Source organism: Colias croceus, chromosome 16, assembly GCF_905220415.1.
Source record: "Colias croceus chromosome 16, ilColCroc2.1".
Lineage (NCBI taxonomy): Eukaryota > Metazoa > Arthropoda > Insecta > Lepidoptera > Pieridae > Colias > Colias croceus.
This window is the reverse complement of record NC_059552.1, coordinates 5,593,597-5,620,348: the sequence shown is the minus strand read 5'-3', so window position 1 is coordinate 5,620,348 and position 26,752 is coordinate 5,593,597. Positions and strand designations below refer to the sequence as shown.

Here is a 26,752-nt window from a genome sequence, read left to right as displayed (position 1 = left end):
CTAAATCATATTTTTATTAGCACTCATGTAGTAATGCTTCTGGATCGTTAAATGTAATTAATCTTGGTGTCGTAATCATATCTATATAATTACTAGATTTCCGCCCGCGTCTTCGCCCGCGTTTCAAAGGAAAACCCGCATAGTTCCCGTTTCCGTGGGATTTCCGGGATAAAACCTATCCTATGTGTTAATCCAAATTACCCTCTATATGTGTGCTAAATTTTATTATAATCGGTACTGTAGTTTATGCGTAAAAACCATACATACAAACAAACCTTTCCTCTTTATAATATTATTAGTATATTAGTATAGTCTAGCATTTGTTCCGCGGCTTCGCTCGCGTAATCCTCCGTTCTCGTGGGATTTCCGGGACAAAGCATGTACTTTATCAGGTCAGACACTATTTATGTACGAAACTCCAAATATGATCGAGTTACTTTCACATTTATAATATTAGTAGAAATTATATGTGTTTTCAAGTACCTAACGGGTCCGCCAAATAACATTTTTTTTTTAAAAATGCTATTAAAAAAAAACTACTAAATATTTTTTCAAATTTCTTTTTTTATTTGAAAGTACAATCCTTCCGGTTAATGATGGAATATAATTTCATTCAAATGGCTGCCTCGGCTGGCCATGCAGTAGCCTACACGATCGGTCCAATTTTTGAGTACATTATCGATTGTGTGCAGCTGTATTTCACCAATGGCTTCACGAATATTGTCCTTTAAAGCGTCAATTGTCTCTGGCTTGTCGGCGTAACACTTATCTTTGACGGCACCCCACAAATAATAGTCCAACGGTGTCAAATCGCAGCTCCGAGGTGGCCAAACGACATCAGCTCTGCGGCTGATAATGCGATTTTCAAAAACAGGGCGCAAAACATCAAGTGTAGCGTCGGCTGTGTGGCACGTTGCGCCGTCCTGTTGAAACCAAATGTTGCCTATATCCTCCTCTTCAATTTCTGTGAACAAAAACTCGTTCAACATGGCCCGATAACGATCGCCATTGACTGTAACGGCGCCACCTTGCTCATTTTCGAAGAAAAATGGCCCAATTATGCCTCTGGACCAAAATCCGCACCAAACAGTGACTCGTTTTGGGTGCACCGGCTTTTCAATGAATGCGTGCGGGTTTTCTGTGCCCCAAATGCGACAATTCTGCTTGTTTACATACCCGCCAAGTTTGAAATGAGCTTCATCTGAAAAGATGATTTTTTTGGCAAAATCCGCATCTTCTGCAAGTCGATCGCAGGCCCACTTAGCGAAGCGAAAACGCATTGGATGGTCAGTTGGCTTCAACTCCTGAACCAATTGGATTTTGTACGGCGTCATACCAAGGTCTTTACGCAAAATTCGTCTCAATGATGTCTCCGAAATGTCTAATTGTTGAGAACGACGGTGAACTGATGTTGATGGCGTTTCACGCACACTATCGGCCACAGCAGCAATATTCTCGGGTGTACGCACTGTTTTTGGCTTTTCACGCGTTGGTTTATCGATGAGGATGCCAGTTTCTTTCACTTTTTTCACAAGGTAACGAACATACGGAGCTGACGGTGCTTCATTTCTTCCAAAATCCGTACGCAATTTTCGCACACATTCTGCAACATTACCATGATTTTCAAAGTAATGTCGCAATATTTCCCAGCGTTGTTCAAGCGTATACACAACCATATTCGTTCAGCGGAAGGATAAAACTAATTATCTGTCAAATTAGGCATGAGCTAAGTGTTGCCATTCACGAAATAAGCACTAGTTGAAAAAAAAAAAAGTTAGATGGCGGACCCTGTAGTACATAAAATATAGCTGAGTTCTTAATAAAAATTAATAGTCTCAGTATAATTAATAATACAAAAAATAATCGTATACAAAATTCAACTGTATTAACATGTATTAGACCAAATATACAAATAGTATTTCCAGGCTTATAAAAGTGTTGAGTTGACACCGTGTGACGGGCAATAAATCTATTTTCCAATGGGGATCATTTCTTTCATCGCCAACCACTAACTAAATGACGTATTTAAATTGGGATATTAATAATTCAGTTGCATTATCGGCCGGTTGATATTAAGCCCGAACAGCCAAAGGTTAATGGGACAATTATTGTGCGTGGCACATTCGATCAACTAGGAGAGCTGAGGCCGTGGTGACTATGCGGTTAAAATCAGTAATAGCGGTTAAGATTAACGTTTAAGCTTAATGATAATGATTGCGTTATGATCACAGTTTAACACTTCCTTTCGACAACATTATATCTGCAAAATAAGGTAGACGTAACGTTCTTCTGCTTATCTAACAGATTATAGCTTTAATGCTTGCTTGTTGCTTAGAGCACTTATGGATACTTTCGTTTCTGAAATAAGATTAGGTACTTTCTTTCTGCCGCATAGTGGCAACTATCACCTGCGTAAATTAGCAAGCACAACATCATCAAGTACTTTTCGCATCTGTATTACACTTTCACAAAAGCATAATGTACTTAATTGCATTTTCAATCTTCATCTCAGTTATCCGCAAATTAGCTGGAGGTTTTCGTGTAATGGTTACGTAAAGCTAATTTAGCGACAGGTGCTAACCAAGTCATACTTAACCGGGAATTTGTCCGGATAAGTAATGTTAGTTGGCCGGAATCCAATACCGTGAATATACACGGAAACCACTCCCTATATGGAGACGACTTCATCACAGCGTAATGGGTTGGTTTAGTTATTTCGTTAACTCCAGATAATGAAACAACGAGCAATGTGTCACGTGCTCCGTGCAGGTAACTGTTATAAGCACCGTGCATTTCGAATAACCTTGGAAGATTGTATTCTGTAGCTATAATACCTACAGAGAGAATTTAAACATTAGGAAAGTAAACATAATCTAACGACATACAAAACTCAATAGTCTCCTGTATCTATAAAAAAACTACCATAACTAGAAACAAACCTACAAGAGAAATTCATACAGATAAAGTAAAATAAATCAATCAATTTAATCCGTCTAGTCTCAGATAACAAGATAGAAAGAACACGTGTAGGAAAAATACAATTGATACCGGATTTTGAATTCATATTCAGCAATCAAAATATGTCAATCCGACAATCAAATAGAGAGCCTGGCTGGAACCCGCCACAGCGGCCGCAAACTTATTAGGCTAAAAGTTGTACACATTCAATTTTATTCCGTTTGGTTTTCATTTAGCTTTTGTATTTATAATCTTATTCATTCACTAACTATGGTAGTTAATTAATAATTTTATAAAATGAATATAATCCGATTTAAGTAGTTAGAATAATTACCCGCAGAATTAAAACAAATAAAATATGACTAGTAAACCGGGCGAACTCCGTTTCGCGACCAGAGACATCTTTTCTTTGCCATAAACCTCACGGAGCCCGAGACTTTTCCAACAAATGCAAAACCGTGGAAATCGGTTCGTGCATTCTGGAGTTATAGCGTCAGGAAGGAAAACCGGATTTATTTTTATATAATAGATGACACTCTAAAGTCAAAATCTATGTTTTAATAGTTTAAATTTATAAATTAACCCCCCATGGTTTGTCTAATCTAAATAACCAAAATATAAGACGAAGTTTAATAATCTTCCCGTTCTTACGAAGGATACTATAATATGAGCGGATGGGTACCTGACCGGACACATCAAAGGCTTTAATTTCCGGCAATATATCAGCCCAACATGTAGATATCCAGCTATAAGCTAGCCAGATCGTTAGTCAACTATCACTCGATCATTATTTGGGTAAATTGCCGTGTGTACTAACACAGACTAAGTAATTCCACAAATACAGCTAATGCAACTGTTGCTAAGTTTTCTATTTATTTCAGAAATATACTCTGATTGAATAAATTCTTACAAATTACAATAGATTATGTGATAAAACGAAAGAATCAATGTAAATGTATATTAAGTTAACTCATTCTCGTATCACAAAGATTTAAAACATGACATGAATAAAATATTTTGCATAAATTATTATCCGCTGACATTAACTCAAAATAGAGACAATGCAGTTTATAGAATTTATATTTTTGGTTTTATGGCATTCAAATGCTTTATAAATATAAATTTATAAAGAATAGAAAAAATTCGATCACGAGGCGGGACTCGAACCCGCATCCTTTCGCGCCATTCCGGGGCGGATGCCTCACCAACTCAGCCACTCCTGACCCGCCCGTGGTACATATTCACGTTTTCTCTACATAAGAACCATCCTCGAACTTCAAGGAATATTATAAAAAAAGAATTAACAATATCGGTTAAGACGTTCTCAAGTTATGCGCTTACCAACACATTTTGGGATTCATTTTTATATTATAGATATGCAGTTTATATATTTTATCCTCAAAATAGATTTCAGTGTTAAAACATGTTGCGAATTATTCAATTTACTTAAATATTTTTTTCCTGGAAACGGTGTAGGGTACATGAATAGACACAGACCTCGTTAAACGTTATATTAAAATAGAATCCTGGAAACACAATGTGGAGGAATCATATACATATTATAAATAAACACCGCAAGAACAAAGTCCTATCCATATCTGTGTGTACTCGAACCAGTGAGGCAACATTTTCTCCAACCTTGACGTCATAAACTGCTCCAGAGATTAAAGGAATAAAAAAAAATCATCCAGTTTTAGTAAAGCTGTTTTACATGGGCCGCACCGGTTCACTGACGACTTGGATGTGTGCCAAGAGGTCGTTGGTAAATTTGCCTCAGCGTCCCTCCATAGCCCGATTATGTACCGTATTGCAATCACCGACACTGTATCACCAACTTTATTGGATACACGAAATAGTGCACGTAAAGTGAATGTCTCAAATAACATGCTGTATATTTTGTGCTCGTGATGAATACCTACGTTTGTATTTCGCTTTATTATTGATTATTAGTATGATATTATATTATTATTGTTGATTATAAAAGCCTACATGTTGTTACATATATTACAATTCCCATTAAATTAGATATAATTCATGTTAGATTGTTCAACAACGGGACTCGTAGAAATTTATTTATTTATTTAAAATTGAATACACATAACAGATCACGATATCGTTAGTTGTTGGGCCTATAGGCGTTACATTAATTTCAGGAGCAGATCGCAACCCAACAAAATGTGTAAAATTATTATTACAATGCGATACAGTTTACAGTTATCTAAAGCTATAGGTATTACAATTCATATTTAAAAATTTAATTATTTAATATAATTTAAAATTAGATAAAGACTATATATAGATAAATAATATAGACTTTATGTTTATGTAAGACAGGTAAAGTATTTCAGAAATCAAATTGAACATTACGAAACACCCACTTGTTTGTCAAACAAAAATACAGAGCAGATAACTAATAATTACATGGAAAAGTTGAAAATCAGATATCATTTATATTCCGGAGTAGTAATAATCAAGCAGTCGCTATGTAATTATTATCGTTCAATAATAATATTAGCTTAGTAAACGTCTCTTTCTGAGAAGTCTCCACGCATCGCAACTAGAGAGAATCCATAAATCATAATCTCAACTATCTATTTGAAATAACAGATGTTACTGAGTCCTATTAAACTGATATATTTTAAATAATGATATTAGTAAAGGGAATTTTATTAAACTATCGAGATCTAATCGAGATAGTATACTGTTAACTTAAGAAATTTACTGAGAATATTTTCTACGAAATCAACTTCACACTTGATGACTACAACAAAAAAAAGTATCTAATGAATTCAGTATTCAAATTAAATACATTAATTAGCAAAGTGGACTAATGGAAGTTATACTAGTAGGTTGGGGATTAATAATTAATTAATTAGATATACCTACCAATTACTTATACCAACGTACCTACATAATAAGTTTAATTTTTCTAGATTATATGTATCACTTTTAAATAATCTACAAATCCATAAAAAAGTACTAGGAACATCATGATATAATCGTATGGTATGATATTCGATTAATACTTCTAATATTTATTATTAGAAACGAATTAACCAATATTATGATCACTGATCAATTCACTGTTTTGAAACACATTGTTTTGTATTAATCCAACAAAAAAACGATCACTATTTGCTTTTTTGCGATATTGGTAGTTTTATCGATACATATCAAAACAATTAGTCTATCAAAACCCCTTTCTAACGAAATAATAAAAATGAATAAACATTATTCGTTTGAAGGGGTTATGTATCGAAATCTGGATAGATACCGAAAAAATTATTCGTCGAATTCAACACTAGTGTATAAAATCGTAAACAGGACATTTTCATCTATATGTCTTCTTTGGTTCCTTTACCATCTCATACATAGCCTCCAACACTCAAACTTTAATGAAAGGTATGAAAGGGCTACATCATAATAGGTTAGTAATAAATCATCTTCTAGCGAGTGTGTAATAATCGGCTTTCTAAAAGGTACCCATAAATTTCCAAAGACAACAGAAATTTAATATTCGGTAACATAATTTCGCTTTAAAGTTTTGCAATAGATAACCGTGTCGTTTGTTAGATAGCTCGCCATAGTTATTAGGATGTAATTTTAGTGCACTGGCTTTACGCTTCGTGCATTTATAAAGGAAATGTTTCTACGTTAAATTCTCTTTATTTTCTTTCCATTACAATGCGATATCACAACAGGACTAAAAACTAAATAAGTTATAATATTTTTGTATTTATTTTAAGCAAAATTTTAATAGATACATAGAAATGTATTCGTAACATAAATGTATGAAAGTATGAACGAAAAATAAATTAATATATACTTATGGGCGGTCAGATTGGCGTAGAAAAGGTAAGCTATAATCATGTACCTACGCGTACTCTTTATCACGTAGAAAAAATGCACAAATGCAAGCCTTATTGTATATATCAATATTATATGAGTGTAACTATTGATCATTAGTGTCTAGTAATATACTTTCACATCGTTTAATTTCAATTAGTTATTAACGTATAGTACAAACAAAAAATTGCATTCTTAATTTTCATCAAATTTTCCTGAAATCCTATTTAACGTAACTATTTGTTAAAAAAATCTATTCTTTTAATGAAAACCCATAATGTGTTAACGAAATAAGTACACAAATTTCGTAATTTCCCTGTACACAAACAATAATTTATACGTAACATAACAATTCACAAAACCAATTTATATAAATCCGGTGCAATCATTATCTGATATTTCGATGCCAATAAATAGTGTTTATCGAGTAAAAATTAATTACAACTCATATTTCAATTTGCTAGGTACGAGGTAAACAAACATCAGGAGGTCAATACGGATTTACGAGATTAAAGTATTTCGATCAACGTATTATATCATACGTACCAATAGTTTAACAGTTTCAAAGAGGCTTTTATTTATACTGAACAAATTCAATTGTTATTCAATCTCATAAAAGTATTTGATACGTCAGGACTTTAAAATAAAAATAATACAATAAAGGCGGCAAGGAAACTTCAAAAACTGGAAAATTCATCCTATAAAGTGCTATTAACTTCAAACAATCTAAAAACCAAAGGTCAACAAGAAATATGATTTCGTTGAACAGAAAATTTATACAAAAGGAGATAATTTGAATACGACATTTAATTGGAGTTGGACTCCCACGCGTCACGTCGAAATTTATCTCCAATGATAGGAAGGTTAACGATCTTCAGGAATTCCTCGTTAACCCGGCCCATAAACTGTGCTAATGTGACGTTAGATACCAGTATAGACTATAGACTGAGGTATTTTCGGGACTGACTTGTTTTCCAAGCAAATTGAGAGTAGGTACATGACAATGTTTGAACAGTACGCATTGTTTATTTTCTTTTGAGACGCGGCAGCGACTGTTTACTAGATAATTTAGATTTAAGAAGATGTTTTTGATGTTAATTAAGGAAGGAAATTAAAGAATAACATACCGTGTTATTATATCGTTTAAGAGAGTGCTTTACTGCTTTTATTGTACTCCTAGGGCAGTTTTTACTTCAATTAAAACTTTATCTACAAAAAACACATATATATGTAAAAAAGATACTTTGAATGGTTGTAAACCTACAATGGGAGATTAATATGAAAACTTTCAAGATGCATAATTTTCAATACAATATGTTTGTTTTTTAGCGACATATTATGCGACTCAGCGACGGTATTAAAATCGTTTCTTACAATAGGTAAACCATTAAATTTCAAATTATCCATGTTAAACCCTTTTTTATATCAAAAGCAAACTCGTGCAATATTTAAATAACCTGAAAGTACAAAAAACACCACTAATATAAAGTATCTCTATATAAAACGGATATTGTTTATTAAAATACATCAAAGCAAATTCAGGACAATGACGAGCATTTGTATCTTGAATTGATTGGATTCTGTAATTGTTTGGATTTGGGACAGCAAAGTTTGTTGAGATAATAGCAACTTCCGGGTTCGAGCGAATTGATAGAAGTTAGTTATTGTCAGTTGTTAATCATGCTACCGGCTGGCGTGTTTGCTTTCATACGCAAACTCGTCATATCCTTGGTTAAACACGGTTAGAAATTGATAAACTACACACATATATTTAATAAATAATATGTAGGTATTTATGAATAATGTTCAGTCACCCGAAAATCAAGATAAATACTTGTATCTCTACCACAGGAGAAATAATAAACATTTATTAACTTATGAACTATTTTTTATGTCAATTCAAGATCCGGTAATTTTTTTCTGACATAATTTTCGAGGAAACCATTTTTTTATTAAGATAAGCGATTAAATATATAGCAAATGTACTGTAAATTAATTTAAAAACGTTAAACCAACCCAGATCTAAGTCTATAAAGGCTACTTTTAAGGATTAAAAATAGAATCGTTTACAATTAACATTTTCGGTTCAGCTTCTCGGCAATTTTGTTCTGAATAGCGAGCTGCGGGAAGCTCTGAAGGGTCTTGCGAAGTTTGAGGGATTTACAAGATTGCCTGTTTGTTCTACTTATTGGAGGCAAGAAGCTGAGAAACAAATTGCTGTAAAACTTATCTCGCATCTTAATTCCCTTTCCAAGTTCATTTATCTTGTATTGAATGAGTAATTTTTAATTCTTACTTCAACAAAGAAGTTGTTACGACTTCTTTGATTTGTCAGTTATTGAAATACTTTAAATTATAACTAGCTTCCGCCCACGACTTTGTACGTGCGTCCCCGTTTTTCCCCGTTCCCGCAAGAATTTCGGGAAATCCTTTCTTAGGGGACGCCTACGTTATGACATCTACCTGCATGCCAAATTTCAGCCCGATACGTCCAGTGGTTTGGGCTGTGCGTTGATAGATCACTATATCAGTCACCTTTGAGTTTTATACAGGGTTACTTGTAAAACACCGGCAACTTCGCAGGACAAGATAGCCAACATCATAAGTAACAACATTTGTTCTACGACTTTTGATAATTTGTTAGATTTTATTTTCATACAAAAATAAATATTCACTTAATTTTCCGTTTGAATATTATAAACTCTACGCGCATTCCAAACATTACGTAAACAAGAAACGAACGGGAGGGAAAAGGGGGCGTCGCGTCGTCCTTTCGATAATGAATAGAACATAGACTTACAAATGTTAGGAGAGTACAATAAAAACTTAAAAAATCATTTAAAAATAATTTATTGCGTTATGCCAAAAGTCGTAGAACAAATGTTGTTACTTATGATGTCTATTACTATCTTGTCCTGCAAGGTTGCCGGTGTTTTACAAATAACCCTGTATATAATACATAGATTATACATGAAATTTTATGAATGATTATAATTTATACCAACTGCGTTTTTCCAAAATTGTAAGATAACTATTCTTATATTAAATTTCAATGCAACGCTTTTCACTGAAATCTCCAAACGTATTGTATGTCAGAATGTCAGATTTTTAAATGGAAATTCTATAAAGTTAATATGCTGGTAGCGATATTGCAGAAAAGCGTAGGGAAGAATGCAATAGATATCAGTAGGTACTATGCCTAGCATTCAATACATATATTACGGGACGAACATGTTTTTCTTTATGGAATTACATAATCCTTTTAAATTATATTTATAAATAGCCACGGACTAAGAGAAACTGATAGAAACAAGAATATATGCTAGTTTATTTCTCATTGTTCACCTTGCTTACTGATCTAGTATGAAGTGTGATATATTTATGGCTATCTTTCTCAGACATTTAATTCGATCAATTCATCAATGATGGACTTGTCGTTACTGACCCTGACATAATATTGATATTATGGATTATAATTTAGAAGGCTTTCGGGGTGAATGTTGAGGCACGTTTTGGGACTGACAAAGCAATATTATTGTTATTAAATTATTATCGATCTCTACAGGAAGGTACATGTTTACGGAAATTCAAACCGAGTGGTAATGAAATTCTCGAGATATAATTTAGATTGTAGATACAGAAACACATTTTTTTAATGCATTAAAACCTATTATGGTATAACGTATTCGTATGAATATAAAAGCATATTTTTCGAGAACAACCACTTAAAATAATGATCCATTAGCGAAAAATTTAAATTGTTATTCAGCTAGCTAAGTTCTACGCATTTTTACATCAATGCGTCGATTATAAGTAATTTACTGGAGTGCTTAAATGAAATAATTTGGTGTCGAACATAATAAAGAGTGTTTATTAATTTATTTATTGTTGATAAACAGAAGTAAAACGTTCGATAAATACAGAGGAACGTATTTTCATTACAAACTTATTCGTCTTAAACAACCATTGCAATAATTGATAATAAAATTAGTGAATTATGATGATTAATGATAACATGCATTATAAAGTGCTATCTACTAATATATCAGAATACTTAAAACAATAATAATAAAACAAGTAGGTAGAATAGTCGGGAAACAGTTTCTAATTACGTAGTACGAGTAGGAACTAGATATTAGGTACAAGGTGGTATACAATGTAGATAAACAAGATAAGCAACAATACAACCCACGACACTCGATCCTTTTAGTCCAATTCGCATTTACTATATTTTTTATTAAACGGGAACCTATTACTGAGACTTCGTTGTCTGTCGGTCCGTCTCATAAACCGCGATAGCTAGAAAAAGCTGAAATTTTCACAAATTATGTATTTCCGTTGCCGCTACAACAACAAATATGTATTAAAAATTAAAAAAAAAATTATAATAAAATATTAATGGTTAATACAATAAACGTGATTTTCAATATAAATGGATAGTACGGAACCCTTCGTGCGCGGGTCCAACTCGCACTTGGCTGATTTTTATCAATACATATAATAAAATTCTAGAAAAGCGGTGTCTGTACATCATCATCATCATCATCATCATCATCATCAATACATATAATAAAATTCTAGAAAAGCGGTGTCTGTACAATGAAAATATGGAAAAAAAAATTAGCAGGTGTTATTACTAAATCGATCCCAAACCCAAAACTGTAGTTAAAAAAATTTTTGTCTGTTTGTCTGTTTGTCTGTTTGTCTGTTTGTCTGTTTGTCTGTATGTTCGTGCACGCTAATCTCAGAAACGGCTTATCCGATTTAGATGCGGTTTTCACTAATATATTGGAGTAATCTTCATTTAACATTTAGTGTTTATTTCATGTCAATCGGTTCGTAAACAAAAAAGTTATAACCATTTAAGTATTCACGGCGAACATTTGCTAAGGCATTCTATTTATTGTACACTGTACAGTGTACGATATAAGTTATCTGTTACAGTTATTCCTATAAATGTCCAGGTGATCATATCGAAAGTCCCCAAGGGTGGGGGGGAGAGGGGTAAGCTGAAGTAGTAGGGGGGAAGGGGTCAAATTAGAATTATGTTTTTTCTAGGTAAATTTTATACATAAAATGTCCTTTAAATTATGTCGATTGTCGTATTATATTTTTAACTCCCGACGCAAAAAGATGGGTGATGAGTGTTTGACAACTATATGTGTATAATACATGTTTGTGCTACCGTAGCTCGCTAACAGGTAATCCGAATTTGATGCGGTTTTTTTTTGTTAGGCAGCATATTTTCAGACGCTGGTTCTTAGATAAAGTGTACTTATCAAAATAGGTTCATCCATTTATTATATCTAGGTATATAGGGGTAAAAGTGAAATGAAAGTGAACGACCAAATGAAAGTAACAATAAGTCAAATTTTATCAAAATCGGTTCATCCATTTATTTGATATAGGTATAAAAGTGGTATCTAATAAAAAAATGAATTTTGTCAAATATACTCAAGTGACATATCAAATGAAAGGGCATGACGTGTAAAGTATAATTAGACATATTTAATCAAAATCGGTTCATCCATTTATTATACCTATATATGGGTAAAAGTGGGAATGAAAAAAACGAATATTGTCAAATATGAAAGTGCATAACGGGTGAAGTACAGTTAGTTATATTTTTATCCAATTCGGTTAATCCATTTATTAGATTACAGCGGTAAAAGTGGAAATGAACAATAATCGAATGTGGTCAAATAATATACTCAAACGGGGCATATGAAAGGGCAAAGTGTGAATTACAATTAGTCATATTTTATCGAAATCGGTTCATCCGTTTATTACATTTAGGGCACTTTAGGGGCGACAGTGGGTATAAATAAACCAAATGGAGCATCAAACGACAGGATATGACGTGTACAATGTACATATAGGTACAATTACGTATAGATATGGTTTACATCAAAATCGGTTCTGCCATTTACTAGGGGTGGAAAGGAAAGGGTTAAAAATCTGTGAAAGAAGAGGAGATATGGGAGCGGGAGGATAGCCACACCCTGGAAATTTTGAACTCTACTCAAAGCCACATAGGCCTGGCCCTTGGAATTTTTTTTTCCTAAATATACCACTTCTTTTGCCACTGTGGTCCATTACAATTTGGGCACGGTTACGGCCCAAATCAATATGATGTAGGAATGTAATATGGAGGTACATTTGATAGTTCGGTCTCGCTCACTTGAAAATATTACATGAAAATAAGAAAGTTAGAAGAAACAGAAGTTTAAAAATTTAAAAATTAAAAAAAAATCCCAAAGCAACGAAGATAAAGGAATAAATCATTTTTCAAACTTCCCGACGATCTTAAAAATTAAGTACCATTCTAAAAAAAATATTTATAGAGGTATATATGATATTATATTATGATAATGTTGGCATGGCAGCCCCGACGACTTTGTTTTTTTTATAAATATTTAAAATGGTATTTATTTTTAAAGATCGTCGGGAAGTTTGTGAAATTATTTATTCCTTTTTCTATGCACTTTTCTTCGTTACGTTGGGTTTTTTTTTATTTAATTTTTATTGCACGGTCTAAACGGTTTAGTTACTACAGGCGGGAGACATATTCAGGAAAGATCTGATTTGGATTTGGTGCTGGATTTGATAAAAACTGAGTATCGATTAAGCTGATCAGTTGCTGCACGATACATTGTTAATAACATCCATACAAATACAAGGAAGGAAGAAATTTGCTCGCCTCCCCCCTGGTGCCATACGTAGAAAATTAATGAGGCATTTATTTTTTTTATTTTTTAGCTCAGTTCGGTAATAAATTTTACTATCGGTTCTTTTAATTATTTATGGTAGTACGTGTTTACTCAATAATTAAGTTAATTAGTAACTACTATGCAGTCACTATTCCACGCGGACGAAGTCGCGGGCACAGCTAGTTTATAATATAGTTCGATAAAAAGAGACGTAAAAACACGAACGAAAATATCTATTTTTTTATCCTATTTTATCTTCATTCACAAACTATACGTAAAATATGGCTTCTTTCTCTAATCCCTCCTTTGATAAAATACGGCGAAAATGGAATATGTCATCCTTGCCACCTGCAAAGAAACAAAGTTATTTCCAAGTCGAAGCATTTCTTCTTTTTCTTTTTCTTTTTACGCCGTTTTCTTACGTTTTTCTTTTTATTTTATATACGAAGATAAAGATATACTCGTGGTTAAATTCAAGTGAAATAAACTTTTGAGTTAAAAATTCTAATATGTTTTATGTAGAGCTTTTCTCCACGCTACGCTTTTTTAAATTTTAACCAAACTAAATAAAACACGAACGAATTTTTAGATGATTCTTTTGCTTATTTAAAAATTGATTTTACTTGCAATGTTCTTTGAAAATTGTTAAAAAAATGTGCACTCTAACGTCTAATTAAATAATAAAGCCCATTGATAAGATACTAGTAAATTTTAAATACATTTTATTACATAAGTATATTCTGAAGTTACCTTTTATAATGAGTAGATTCTTAATTATCTAATAAATAAGAAGTAAAATAATTATGAAATTAAAAGAATTTTCCAGAATAATCTTATTTTCACACAATTGATACTTACTGATACAAACGTAGCATAGGATAAATCTTGAACACCAAAAGCTTTTAATATAAGAGGTTTCTGTGCCTGTGCACACCCAATCAAAACAAGTTGTCTTATATCTTTATGGGCTTCTTTCTCCATTTCACAACAATGCCACCCACAATAAAACATCGCATTTGAAAGTAATGATGCCTGCAATTATTATATACTATTAGCTTTTTTATTCCAATTAAATAATTAACCGTCAGTGTAAGATATTATATATATATTAGATAAGATAAGATAAGATAATAAGATATTATTATATATAGATATTATCTTCTTAATATATATAAATCTCGTGTCACAATGTTTGTCCTCAATGGGCTCCTAAACCCCTTAACCGATTATAATAAAATTCGCACACCATGTGCAGTTCGATGCAACTTGAGAGATAGGATAGTTTAAACATGTAGGTACCACGGGCGAAGCCGGGGCGGACCACTAGTATTATATATCTATGTAACAATAAGTATATTTAAAGAGCCATTTCCACTTTTATTTATTAAACAATAAATTAAAATCAATTTGCAAGATGATCGTCAACTTAAGGTACTCGTTTATTTTCCGTTTTCTCACAAACTTATAACTGACGTTAATAGTTTCATGACATTTGATATACCGCGTTTACGTGACAAACTAAAATCAATATTTCGTAATATAACAGTAATAACCAAATGTGTTTCAATAATAATAATTTTTTTTATGTACGTTCATTTCTAGTGGCATTATGACAGTAATTGCAAACAATTACAATATCGCGGCTTTTACTACATGAACGTTGATAAGAAAATTAATTAATGATTAAGGTTTCTCTAAAATTTAATTATTTCTAACACAAAATGTTAATTTACACGTATATTTTAGTATATTTATTACGTATCAAAACGAATGTGTAGGAATATAAGGTTTATACCATCTACATGATACTTTTTTAGAAATAACAACGGAAACCATAAAAAAGAATACCAGATTTATTTATAGTTTTGATGTTGAAGTTACCTGATATGTAATTTCACCCGCGTTCCAAAGGTTCAAAGCCAATAAAAAGAATAGCGAGCCCACGAACGTGTATGTCATAAACGCGTTTGTTAAATCCAAGTGAGGGGATAACTGAAAATAACATCTTCTATAAAATATAAAGATAATTTTTAGATAAAGGTTAGGTTACTTATTTTAGTTACTATATATATAATGAACATATAGGTATATTGCCTATGTAGGTAATTATAAAAAAATACTGATTGAAAAATACAAGTAGATGTTTTCATATTATTTTGTCTCTGGAATATGAATGTAACAATTATTCGACCAACTTGTTATACAATATTCTTGAATATTACGTATTTAACAGCTCATCAAGATACATAGATGATCTCGCGGTGTGCAATAATAAATGTTTTAAGATTTAATTAAAAGTGAAGAAAGCACCAAGAAATAATTTTCAACGATAGCATTAGCGGCGCGAACATGGCAGCCTAGATAAGTCAGGTTAATATAGTGGTCTGAGCGCACGCAATCAGTGCCGCCATTAAAGAAACTTGAAACTTTGCAACTCTTTCTACTTACCGCTAAACGAAGCAAAAGTAAAACTGCTACCGCTGAACTTTCACAAACTTGCAATGACATTATAATACCGAATACATGGTGTATTTCTTCAGCTAGGCTGTACAGAAAGAACGAACACGTTAATCACACGCAATATGTGTCAAGTGGATCAGATTTTGGGACAGAGCTGGTAGACAGCACTTGATTTTTACTTTTCTTATGACGCTGTGTCAATTAGGGACTGATGAAAAACACAATTACATGTTTCGTTTTATTTGTAGCTTTAATTGAAGTAAACGTACAAGTAACATTATAGCAAAGAAAATATAAAAATATTACTTTAAAGGCAGAAAAATAATAAAAGATTTGAATAAAAATAGCAATGGCTAACAATAATTTTCAACTTCCACAACAATCGATATTACATAGCAAGTATCAGCAATAGTAATGGCTTTCAATAAAACGGCACAATAATGAGAAATAAATGCAATAAGCTATGATAAAGACGACGAAGAGGATAAATCGCTTGCAACGTTTCGAGAGCAGGAAGAAAAATAAAATTCCCTAGAAGTATCAGAGCAGAGAGCTGTTTCAATGCTTTATAAGTGTATTAACGAACCAATAATATTTATTTATTCGGGTTAATCTTATTTCCGAGAAATTTAGCTATAAGCGTTTTTCGACGAATGTGCTTTCCTTTTATAGAGCCATACACGTGTATACGACAATTTATGCTCTACAAAGGGAGATTAGAAATTTCTTAATGACTCAGACTCATTTGTCAACGTAAATTATTAACATATGAAAAGACTCGAATTATATATCGTCTACTTGACACATGAAAAAAGGATTTATTACTATGGAATGTGGTTCTTTTTTCATTATTTATTATATTAATATGTCTGGATTTAATATTAATGAATAGGTTACATACAAGAGGGAACAAGGACGATTTGTAAAATTACCTAATTACATTTAGGGCTGATTTTTCAATCCTTGGTTAAAACTTATTCGTAGAATAACGTATTAAACTACCATTTGTGAAATGTATTCTAATTGCCAGTATTTGACAGTTTACATGTGACATTTTAATATTATCGTGTAATACTTTATTGGACGTGTAAATTTTATCCAAGGATTGAAAAATCGGCCCTTAGACAAGTTATAACTTATTCCAAATTGTATTGAAGTAGAATAGAAATTATGTTAAACATTAATTTATTCTAAAAATAACTTTACTGATTAATATATCCACAAGGAACGGGAATATCATGTTCATTATGCTGAATGCGGTATAATCACGGCATCGTTGAAGTCAGCTGTGCATTGAAAACAATGGAAATGAACCAATTATTGATTAAGCAAGATTTCAAACCGATTCAATATGAATCTCTACTTTGAATTAGCATCACAAATTATCCTAGTTGTACTATAGTGATGTCTATAGACAATTCTTACACGTTTAAAAATCACATTTGGGGTTATTAATACGAAATGCATAGGATTGAACGAAAAGATCCAGTTTTTTGTTTACAAAAGTAATCGAAATTTCACGAACAAATTACTTACCGTAATAATTTTTGGTGCATTAAAATTCCTTCTAAACAACCAGATTTCAAAATGTGAATTGCCTTTCGCTTATTCATGGTTTTGACGTTTATATCAAAATCTTCCCGGATGTTTTCATAATGATGACATAGTGTAATAAACTTGTATGCCATCATTATGAGATGGATAATAGGCATACAGTCAGCTGCCATCATAGGTAACATCATATACAACCAGGTCATATAAAAGAATGCACGGATAATTGCTGCCAAAATTGAATCATCGTCGTAGAATGGTAAAAAAGTAACAACAGTGTAGAACGGAGCTCCTAGAAATTAAAATAATTATGAGTAAGAGTATTACATACTTTTTCATTAAATGACGCCTTTACATACCTTATCTATAAAATATAACTCAATTTATAAGCCAACATTGTGTCCAGTAAATATTTCATTTAAATCGCATGAATAAAATATGTAGAACGATAAAAATGTAAATTCACTTGCCTTCACTTATTACCTTCCTCAAGCTCTCAATGCCGTAGGCGCCTAACGACAAATAGACGCTCACAGCGTAAAATGTAATTCCAAATTTTACTTTCCTGTATTGCTCTTCCATAATGTGCTCCACTTCAATATTCTCCATGACGGTTGCCATTTCATAGTTCAATTTCTTTATAGAATTCTTGTGATATAACAAGAAGAACATTTTAGCGAGTATGATGTTATGAATAGCCGAGAACATGACGGCTGAATTCTTTTCCACTTCAGGAAATTTTCCGAACATTGCAGCGAAATTTTCAAATAAAATCATTGTTATATATACTGAAAAGGATAACACAGTATATAGTTTGTAAAATATCGACTCTTTAAATGTATCTTCATAATCGAAATTTCCAGAGCCCGAGTAATAAACGTATTTGCAAAAAATTCTCAGCAACATTTTCGTGTTAATAAACATTTCAATATTTTTTTGCGATTATATCGAATGAATGCCGCAGGCTTGGTTTTTGTATTCGACAGTCCTTTTAATACGGCCAATTCATAGAGGTAACGAAAAATACTATGAAAATATGTCAGAAAAAGGCATGTAATAGCTTAATTACTGTAAAAGTTTTAATAACACCTAGTGGCATTTTGATAACTGAGTATTAAACAAAAACTAATTGCTGTCATAAATCGAAAGTTTGTACGTGGTAAATGATTCGACATTAATATTTAATAACATATAACGTAGTAATTGGAAAAGTGACTATAGTAGACGTGTAGGAATGTGTTGTCTGTGGTTAATTAACAACGCAGTTAATTAATACCAAGGACATTTTGACTAGGTACATACAGATATTTAATATTTATGCGGCACTTGATTAAAATGTCAAACCTACATTTAATTTATTTTGACATGGGATAATATAACATGAAGCAGAAGATGGACAGAGACTTAATTTGGACGCGTGATACCATTCTAATACGCATTTAGAAATTAATTATGACACAAAATGGCGTTTTTTTACAAACACAACATGACATGGGTTTTTTAACAATTCAATCAAAGATTAAAGAATGATTTTAACAATTAGTATACTCATACTCTAGAAGGTGTTTGGAATAAATAGACCTAAATTTAATTAATTATTATTATTGATCTTAAGTCATCTTCATCGTATTGAGCATATAAAGCAACTGTTTCTTTATAGAGTTATTTCTAATCGATTTTGCAATTAAAAAAAGACTCAAACGAATATAAACAATTACCCACCCATTTACCCCGCATTAAATACACACACACACTAATACAGCAATTTATTGATATTACACTAATTTCGAGTCTATTCCTTTTTTCAGAACACAAGCGATCGAGCTTAATATCGACAAGGGATTACAGTTCTAAGATACTTAGCGAGCTCACAAGTATGGTTGCCAATTGCTTTGATTTTATCGAAGATTGTTTTTTAATTTTCTTTTTTAAAGCTATCCTTGCTAGCTCTGTTCTAAAACTAAATCGTAACTGAAACAATGCTATTATATTGCCATTTTATATAAAACTTTGTTGAGATTATACTGTGTTTAATTAATTGTGGATAGAAAAGAATACTAGTCCGTACAAAGGTCCGTACTTACACTTACAATCTACATGCAATACGTCTTAATCTTAATCAGTTTGTACAATATAATATATGTATTAGAAATGTTAAAAATAAGTTATAAAAATCGATGTTGCAACTGATTATAGTTATTCATAAAAGCTATTTTATCCATTAATTATTGTTCATAAAAATAAACAAGACGTTTTATTTTTTACATCCTTATACAGCCCTATCTTGATTAAACAGCCTATTCATGCTTTACATAAATCACGGTAACACATTCACAAGCGAGTTCAATTTAATACCCGTCTTAGCTATAAATTTAGCGCTAACTTAATATGTGTCTATCTAAAATTAATTCACTAAAGACATTCATAGAATATGTTTATACATGGTTCATACTTAGCATTATAATTCGGAACCACTCCTCAGGGATGCATTCCTTATCAGTCCGAATAATATGTCAATTCTGTATGATTCCTTACTTAACGTCGTTTTGTCCTCGTAAATTTAGAATACCTAATTGAAGCCTTATTATACGTCATATATGGCTGTTATTTATTTAGTATCCTACAAATATGTTTATATCTCATGTAATGTTTATTGTAACAAATTGTAAAAGTATAATGTTTTTATTATTTACACGCCCAGTTCTTACACGCAGGTTGGCAAAACAAAGAAAAACCGAAGAAAGTATTGCATAACAACAACATTTGGACAAAATTGGTCATAAATTATTTATATATTATACTATTTTGTTTATAATAAAAGCGTGTTTAAAGCAAGGTTTGGTCGATGGCCGCCCTAAAAATATAAATGTCACTTCCCATACTAAATCTGGCATTGATCTTTTCGTTACCATTATCACAACGGAACTTTTCACAGAAAACAACATTTTGCAACATCCAACACCTCTAATGAGAGATAATTCCCAACAATTGGGAGATTTATTCACTTCGCTAGAAAAGGTTAGTTGGGTAGACGTTCAAACACCTTTTACCGATACCTACGACAATATATCACTGTGAGAGTCCCTGCGGATATAGCTTTGGATCACGTATACTCGTATTCGAATTGTTTTTCGACAAACCCCACTGTTCACCTGACTTTTTATATAGCTTTTATAAGACTTTTATTTTAACATAGTATAAGAATTTATTACTCAACTGCATTAATTAGATATTATTGAATGCTATTTTATTGTTTCTTGTTATCTTTTTAAGTACCGCTTTTTTAATAAGTTTAAAATAATTTATGTTTTTTTTTGGGCTCTTCCACAATTGTCGTAGCAACAAATCTTCGTAGATGCTTCGTAGCGTGTACGGCGCCGGCGTAGCGCTTGCAAAATAATGATTAAACAAAACCTCATGTTTAATTATAGCCATCGAAACTATTTATGTAACTGAAGATTTAAAGTAAAGGTTTTGGGCCCTGAAAGAAAAACAGGCTGTTTCTGAATATGGATTTTCTGTTTTATAAACATAATACATTATTAAGATTAAAATTATTCTTTTGAAATGTATAATATTATGCGAACTGCTTGAATAATAATTATGTTTATATTTAGTTGAATGTTTTAGGCGTAGTGTGTTTTATCATATAATTATTATAAACGCTATAGTTAAATTAATGAAATAAATAATATTTGTGAATTATTAATAAGTTGTTAAAACTACCGACGACGTGTCGAGTGTTATTAGTTACCCTTTACATTACATCCATACTAATATTATAAATGCGAAAGTAACTCTGTCTGTCTGTCTGTTACTCAATCACGCCTTAACTACTTGCATGAAATTTGGTATAGAGATATTTTGATACCCGAGAAAGGACATAGGCTACTTTTTACCCCGGGACATACGATAGGTTTTATCCCGGAATTCCCACGGGAACGGGAACTATGCGGGTTTTTCTTTGACTGCGCGGGCGAAGCCCCGGGCGGAAAGCTAGTAGTATATAAATGTAATGAAACAAGAGTAAAATTATACATAAAGTTTTAGTTGTGTAATGTCTATTTGACATTTCTTTATGTTAATTCAATTTGTAACTCGTAATGAAAAATATCGGTAAATATCATTTTTAATTCGAATCTTTCCTCTTTATAATATTAGTGTAAGGAGTTATAATAATATGTATTAGGATAAGGTATTTCCTAGTTATTATCTAGTAGTAAAATTTAAATGATATCCATATCACGCATAAACTTTCCAACTTAATGAAAAATTATGATTTTGAAGTAGGTACTAAATATATTTTAAGCAACGTTGTGTTTATTCAATTAATCAAAACTAACACTTGAAATAAAAAATGTATAGTTCAATTTAAAGGGAACTTCAAGACATTTGCTTGTCAACACCTCGAAGAGCTGGGAAAAGCCATTTTAAAGTTAAATTAGTTTAAAGTTTGTGCGATTCGAATGCTCGCTGCCTTTCTATATAAGAAGGAGACGTCACATTTCTCAGTTAAAAAATGAGACTTATACTTGGATTAAGTTTAAACTTATTCACTTCTAGAACCCTCCATAACAAGCAGTGTACTTCATTACATTACGGATAGGTTAGCAGTGACGGACAGAAACGAGACGAATAAGAATAAAATTACATCAAAAGGGTCCTGTGCCGGAATGTTTCATATGGTTTATGGATAAACATGAAATATACCAATATTTTCGTACAGGAAATTAAGTTCGCGCACAAAATATTTACCGCAATTCAGTTTATTTACTAAATGCAAATTCAACCATTACGTAAACAAATACTTAACGATAGCGTTATTCAGTGTTATTGTTGTATAAATATGGGACTCCACACAAAATAAACGTCATTACATTTCAACAAACACCATATATGTTAATTGATTTATTTGCTTTATTATTAATTTGTGGTTTTGATTTCGTTAATGTATTATAGAAAATGTAAATTAATGCAAAGATTTTATATGAAGGAGATAAATATGTTTGGTAAGTATAAATATTAATACTCTATGTGAGCCTTAATTTTTTCTCATTTGAACTCCCACTGCAAAATAACTACAGATTTATTTAATTTACTTGAATCAAACAGTTGTTTGAAATGAAACATTTGCTTTCTAAAAATCGTCGACTTAATTAATAAGTAATTCAATATGTTAAATATTAAACGAAGACCAAAGGAAATATTCAATGTTTGCAAATTTTTTGTAACAACTTCTTCTTGCTCCTACCTAAGAACGTTTTATAGCGAACCAAATTTCAGACGTAATTTTAGGTATAAGAGCATTAGAAAATTATGCTGCAGAGAGAATAGTGCAAAATAAAGGAATTGAGTGGTGGAACTACAACTAATTATCTTAGCTATCTACCTGTAAACATTTTCATAAATACATATATAAGTATGTATATATAACAAGATGAGTAAGATTATAAAGATTCAAACTCAAACTCAAACATTTATTTATCCAATTAGACTTCTCATAAAATAAAATAAATAAAATAAAATAAATAAGTAAATAACATTTTGTTACATTTACCACCACATTATCTATGTTTTAACTTTTAACATTTACCGTTTTCAGATGGAAATAGCTTGCAGCAATGGTTTACAATTCGCAATCTTTTCGCAATATAGGGAGACATCTTATTTTATTGATATTTCTGTCAAAATTATTATTGAAATGATGGCTTATATTTACCGATTATTCCACACCCTTAACAATTACTCGTTAACGTCCCTTCTCTCTTATTGCTCTCTAAGAAGCCCTCAGCCGACACCTATTATAAGAGCTCAGCGTCAAATTATAACTACATTAAGATACGAAAATCCTCAATGATATATATTTATAAACGACATTTTATGCGACTAGCTAATTACTTAGCGACATTTTATGATAACATTAATAAAAGGAAATAAGTATTTCAAATAAGTAAATAAATGTAATTATAATAAAAAAGCGAAACCCTTTAAACCACATCAAGCAGCAACATAACCACCAGAGTTTATTTTTATACATCTTTTGTATACTGTATGTTCTGTAAATAAATATTTGTCATAAATAGAAAGCTAAAATACAAATAGATTCACATAAAATGAATCCACCTGAGTCAACACTGAACAAATAATTCTTTAGAAGGTTTGCAGTGTTGCGGTTAACGTGAACATGAACGTAAAGTTTTTAAAAAGAGCACACCGCAGGCACTTTTGGTTTTCCTATTTCACAAGTTTTCACTAAGCAGCATTTAATCTCTCAAGATTGCAGAAACTCGTGCTATAATTGAAACGTGAAACGCAATGCCTTTATTAAATGTTTTATAATCAGACTTTTTAAACGAATATCTAGGATCATGTTTTTTTTATTTAAATAATGCAACCAGTCACAATGAAAAGAAATAAAACCTATAAATATTTTCATATCGCAATGACTACGAAAAATATGCCATCCTGTGCCAGTTTAAGTGCAGCTTTCTTTACTGCTCTATTTCGATAAAACCTTGGAGACGTATATTTTTATTTTTTCTTTAATCTAGAATACTTATTTTTATATTTCAATTTAATAACGGCTTCTTATTCGCATTACTTCACAGATTAAAAACAAAATTCAGCTAACAAAATAACGTTCCAAAAATAGAAAAGCTATTTTCTACTCCATGCATTAGGAAGCTTAACTAAGAACAAACATTAATTTTGAACCTATCGTTGAAACTGATGGTGCCAATAAGGATTTCTCACTGACCAGGCAATCATTCTCATTTAACTTAAATCTAGTTTAGGCATGTTGACAAGTGGTGTGTTGGAATGAACCGGAGATTGAGCTAAGATCTCGATGAACGACCTAGAAACTTCGACTGAGAGTAATGACCATCCATTGCAAACCTTAGCGACGGTATTAGTTTAGAACGTTATCAGAAAGTCGATTTTAAAAATAAGAAATATCATATACTAATCCCAATCCTTTTGCAATCATTAGTTAGAGGAAGATAGGTAACAATTAAAAACAATAAAAACGCAAAAAAAGTAGTTGTAGTTATTTTTTTAATATTCTGACTCTACATTTTTCAAAAACTCTATTTTTTGTGAGATTTTCCTTTTAATATAAGCGATTTTATAAAAATGAAAGTTGTTAAGTTTTTATAATATCGAAAATGCTACTTAATACTACGTTTTGGCCAAATCTGCAAAATAATGAAAATTTATTAAATATTTTATGGTAAAAGCCGAATGAATTGCTGAGCTTGTAGTAAAAGGGTTTTTTCATTTTCAACTTATCACGAAAATATAATAAATGATTTAATCGAAATCTCTGAGAACTTAGTTAAATATCAAATTGTTAAATTTTTATACATCTGTAAATAAATGTAAATTAAAATATATTTTTTTATAAAAACACCTACTTATAATATAAGTAGGTGTTTGGAAATGTTGTTCAGGAAAGGAATTTTTCGTGGGAAAATTAATATCACATTACCTCGTTTTTCACAACAAAAACATGGCATTAAAAAGTTATTCTTAACTTTATAAAATATTTCATCGTCAAGAATTCTAAGCGTTTTAGTATGAAGCAAATATTAAAGTTGAGATACCAAAATGTTAAAAGCACTTTGTTACGTTCTTCAAAACACGTTAAAAATTCCAACAGGCTGTTACGCATTTTTGTTTTACGAGCTTACCTTACGGCCATTAGCCCTTAAGTAGGGATTAAAGGTCATTCAATAACTTCATCTTACTGTAAGTATAGATAATAGTTGGAAAAAAGAGTATATTATTTTCTTTTCATCAAATTGGGATATCATAAAATTTAAATGTTCGGCAAAAGTAATTTTTTCATGGAAGTAACTTTTTTATATACTTATAGTTGTAGTACTTTTAATGGTTTAACTGGAACTTTGTTATGATCTATCGATTGGATTTAACCATAACTAAATTAGTGTTACTTAAAATATTTTATTCTATTTGAATATAATAACTCTTTTAAATGAATTACAATAGGTATTTAAAATAACAATAGAAAAATTGGTAAATAAAAACATACAAAGTAATGAATTATCAAATAACTTGGATAAGACGTTGACGTGGAAGGGCTTATAACATGCAAATAAAATTACCTAAATGAGCCCAATATTTATCATCTAAACATTTACTATCTTTGAGAAGGGTTGTTCGTTTGCATTTTTTTCTGCCTTGAGTATTTTGAAGAATATTCCGAATATAGTTCACAACACATACCTATCCGTGTAAGTATTATTGAACCATTTACTATGGCTAAACAATGTTACTAATATGAATACTAAATACCTGTACTTAATAAAGACATTTTCATGTTTCATTTTAAAATAACTGAGTATCCGAATGTGCACATACAAGTGTGATTTAGCGAGGGAGCTATCTATTCACTCGCCATAAAACCCACGAGACTCATTGCAAACAAACGCGAACTTTATCAGAATGCCCGTGTTGTAGTCAAGAATGCCCTAATCGGCCATTTGGTAGCGTTAAGCCCCTATTTATTATCGTAACTAGTAGAGCACTATCGCTTTCAGAGTCAGACGTTCGTGTTTCTTACAAACCATTTGTATTCTTCCTATTAATTCAACAGTTTATTAATGTTGCTAATATATTCAATGCTTTTTATTGGAACACAAAATACTTACATCTTAGGTCACTGCAAGAACACTTTTTTGCGTTTGTAACTGTAGTTGGTAACCGATAAGTGGATCATCTGCAATCATGCATTCTAAATCTGAAAAGGTAATATATTTACAAATGCGTTACCAGCTTTAGAAGTAAAAGAGATAAAAAATAATGAAGGGAAAAAGGTAGTGTCGAGTAATAACGGGCCTGCGACTCCACCAATTATCGAATGGAACACAGTAGCACTCACATGCCAGTACCTATTTTAAGCAGATGGTGTGGTATGTTTTCCGGTGCGAGCGGACTCTATTCGTGCCACAGCATGCTCGACTCACACACACTTCGTATCTACACTTACCAAAATCAGTACAGGAGAATATTTTTGCTTTTGATTTTACTTTAAAAATACAGGTGTATTCAAATTGGACTGTGATTGTGGCCACTCTTATATTGGCAAACTTAAAGAATAACAAATATTAACGTTAACGTTTCTTCATTGAAATCCAAATGAAAAGGTAACCTACACAAATTAGGTAGTTAACTAGTAATTCTGTCTCATTATCTTTATTGAAAAA

General features: G+C 31.5%; 2 protein-coding genes across 2 annotated transcripts; both read right to left on the bottom strand.

Annotated features, from left to right (window-relative positions):
• Positions 1-499: 499 nt before the first annotated feature.
• On the bottom strand, positions 500-1,178 carry LOC123698534. The gene is made up of 2 exons (XM_045645189.1): positions 1,006-1,178; positions 500-970 (listed from the first exon to the last, which is right to left on the bottom strand). Exons 1-2 carry the CDS (start codon positions 1,034-1,036, stop codon positions 591-593), a joined length of 411 nt encoding a protein of 136 aa, XP_045501145.1. The 5' UTR covers positions 1,037-1,178; the 3' UTR covers positions 500-590.
• A 12,630-nt stretch (positions 1,179-13,808) lies between these two features.
• On the bottom strand, positions 13,809-18,449 carry LOC123698619. Its single transcript, XM_045645341.1, has 6 exons — positions 17,996-18,449; positions 17,511-17,817; positions 15,963-16,059; positions 15,396-15,506; positions 14,373-14,546; positions 13,809-13,862 (listed from the first exon to the last, which is right to left on the bottom strand). Exons 1-6 carry the CDS (start codon positions 18,447-18,449, stop codon positions 13,809-13,811), a joined length of 1,197 nt encoding a protein of 398 aa, XP_045501297.1.
• Between the last annotated feature and the right edge of the window lie 8,303 nt (positions 18,450-26,752).

Bases quoted from the DNA above. Each gene is read 5' to 3' on its own strand.
- LOC123698534 (XM_045645189.1), bottom strand. From the start codon at position 1,036: ATGAGCAAGGTGGCGCCGTTACAGTCAATGG. The intron at 971-1,005 runs CGATCGTTATCG...ACGAGTTTTTGT, and splicing joins GGCGCCGTTACAGTCAATGG to TCACAGAAATTGAAGAGGAG.
- LOC123698619 (XM_045645341.1), bottom strand. From the start codon at position 18,449: ATGTTTATTAACACGAAAATGTTGCTGAGAATTTTTTGCAAATACGTT. The intron at 17,818-17,995 runs GCAAGTGAATTT...TTTAATTTCTAG, and splicing joins GAGGAAGGTAATAAGTGAAG to GAGCTCCGTTCTACACTGTT. The intron at 16,060-17,510 runs GTAAGTAATTTG...CTTTCTGTACAG, and splicing joins ATGCACCAAAAATTATTACG to CCTAGCTGAAGAAATACACC.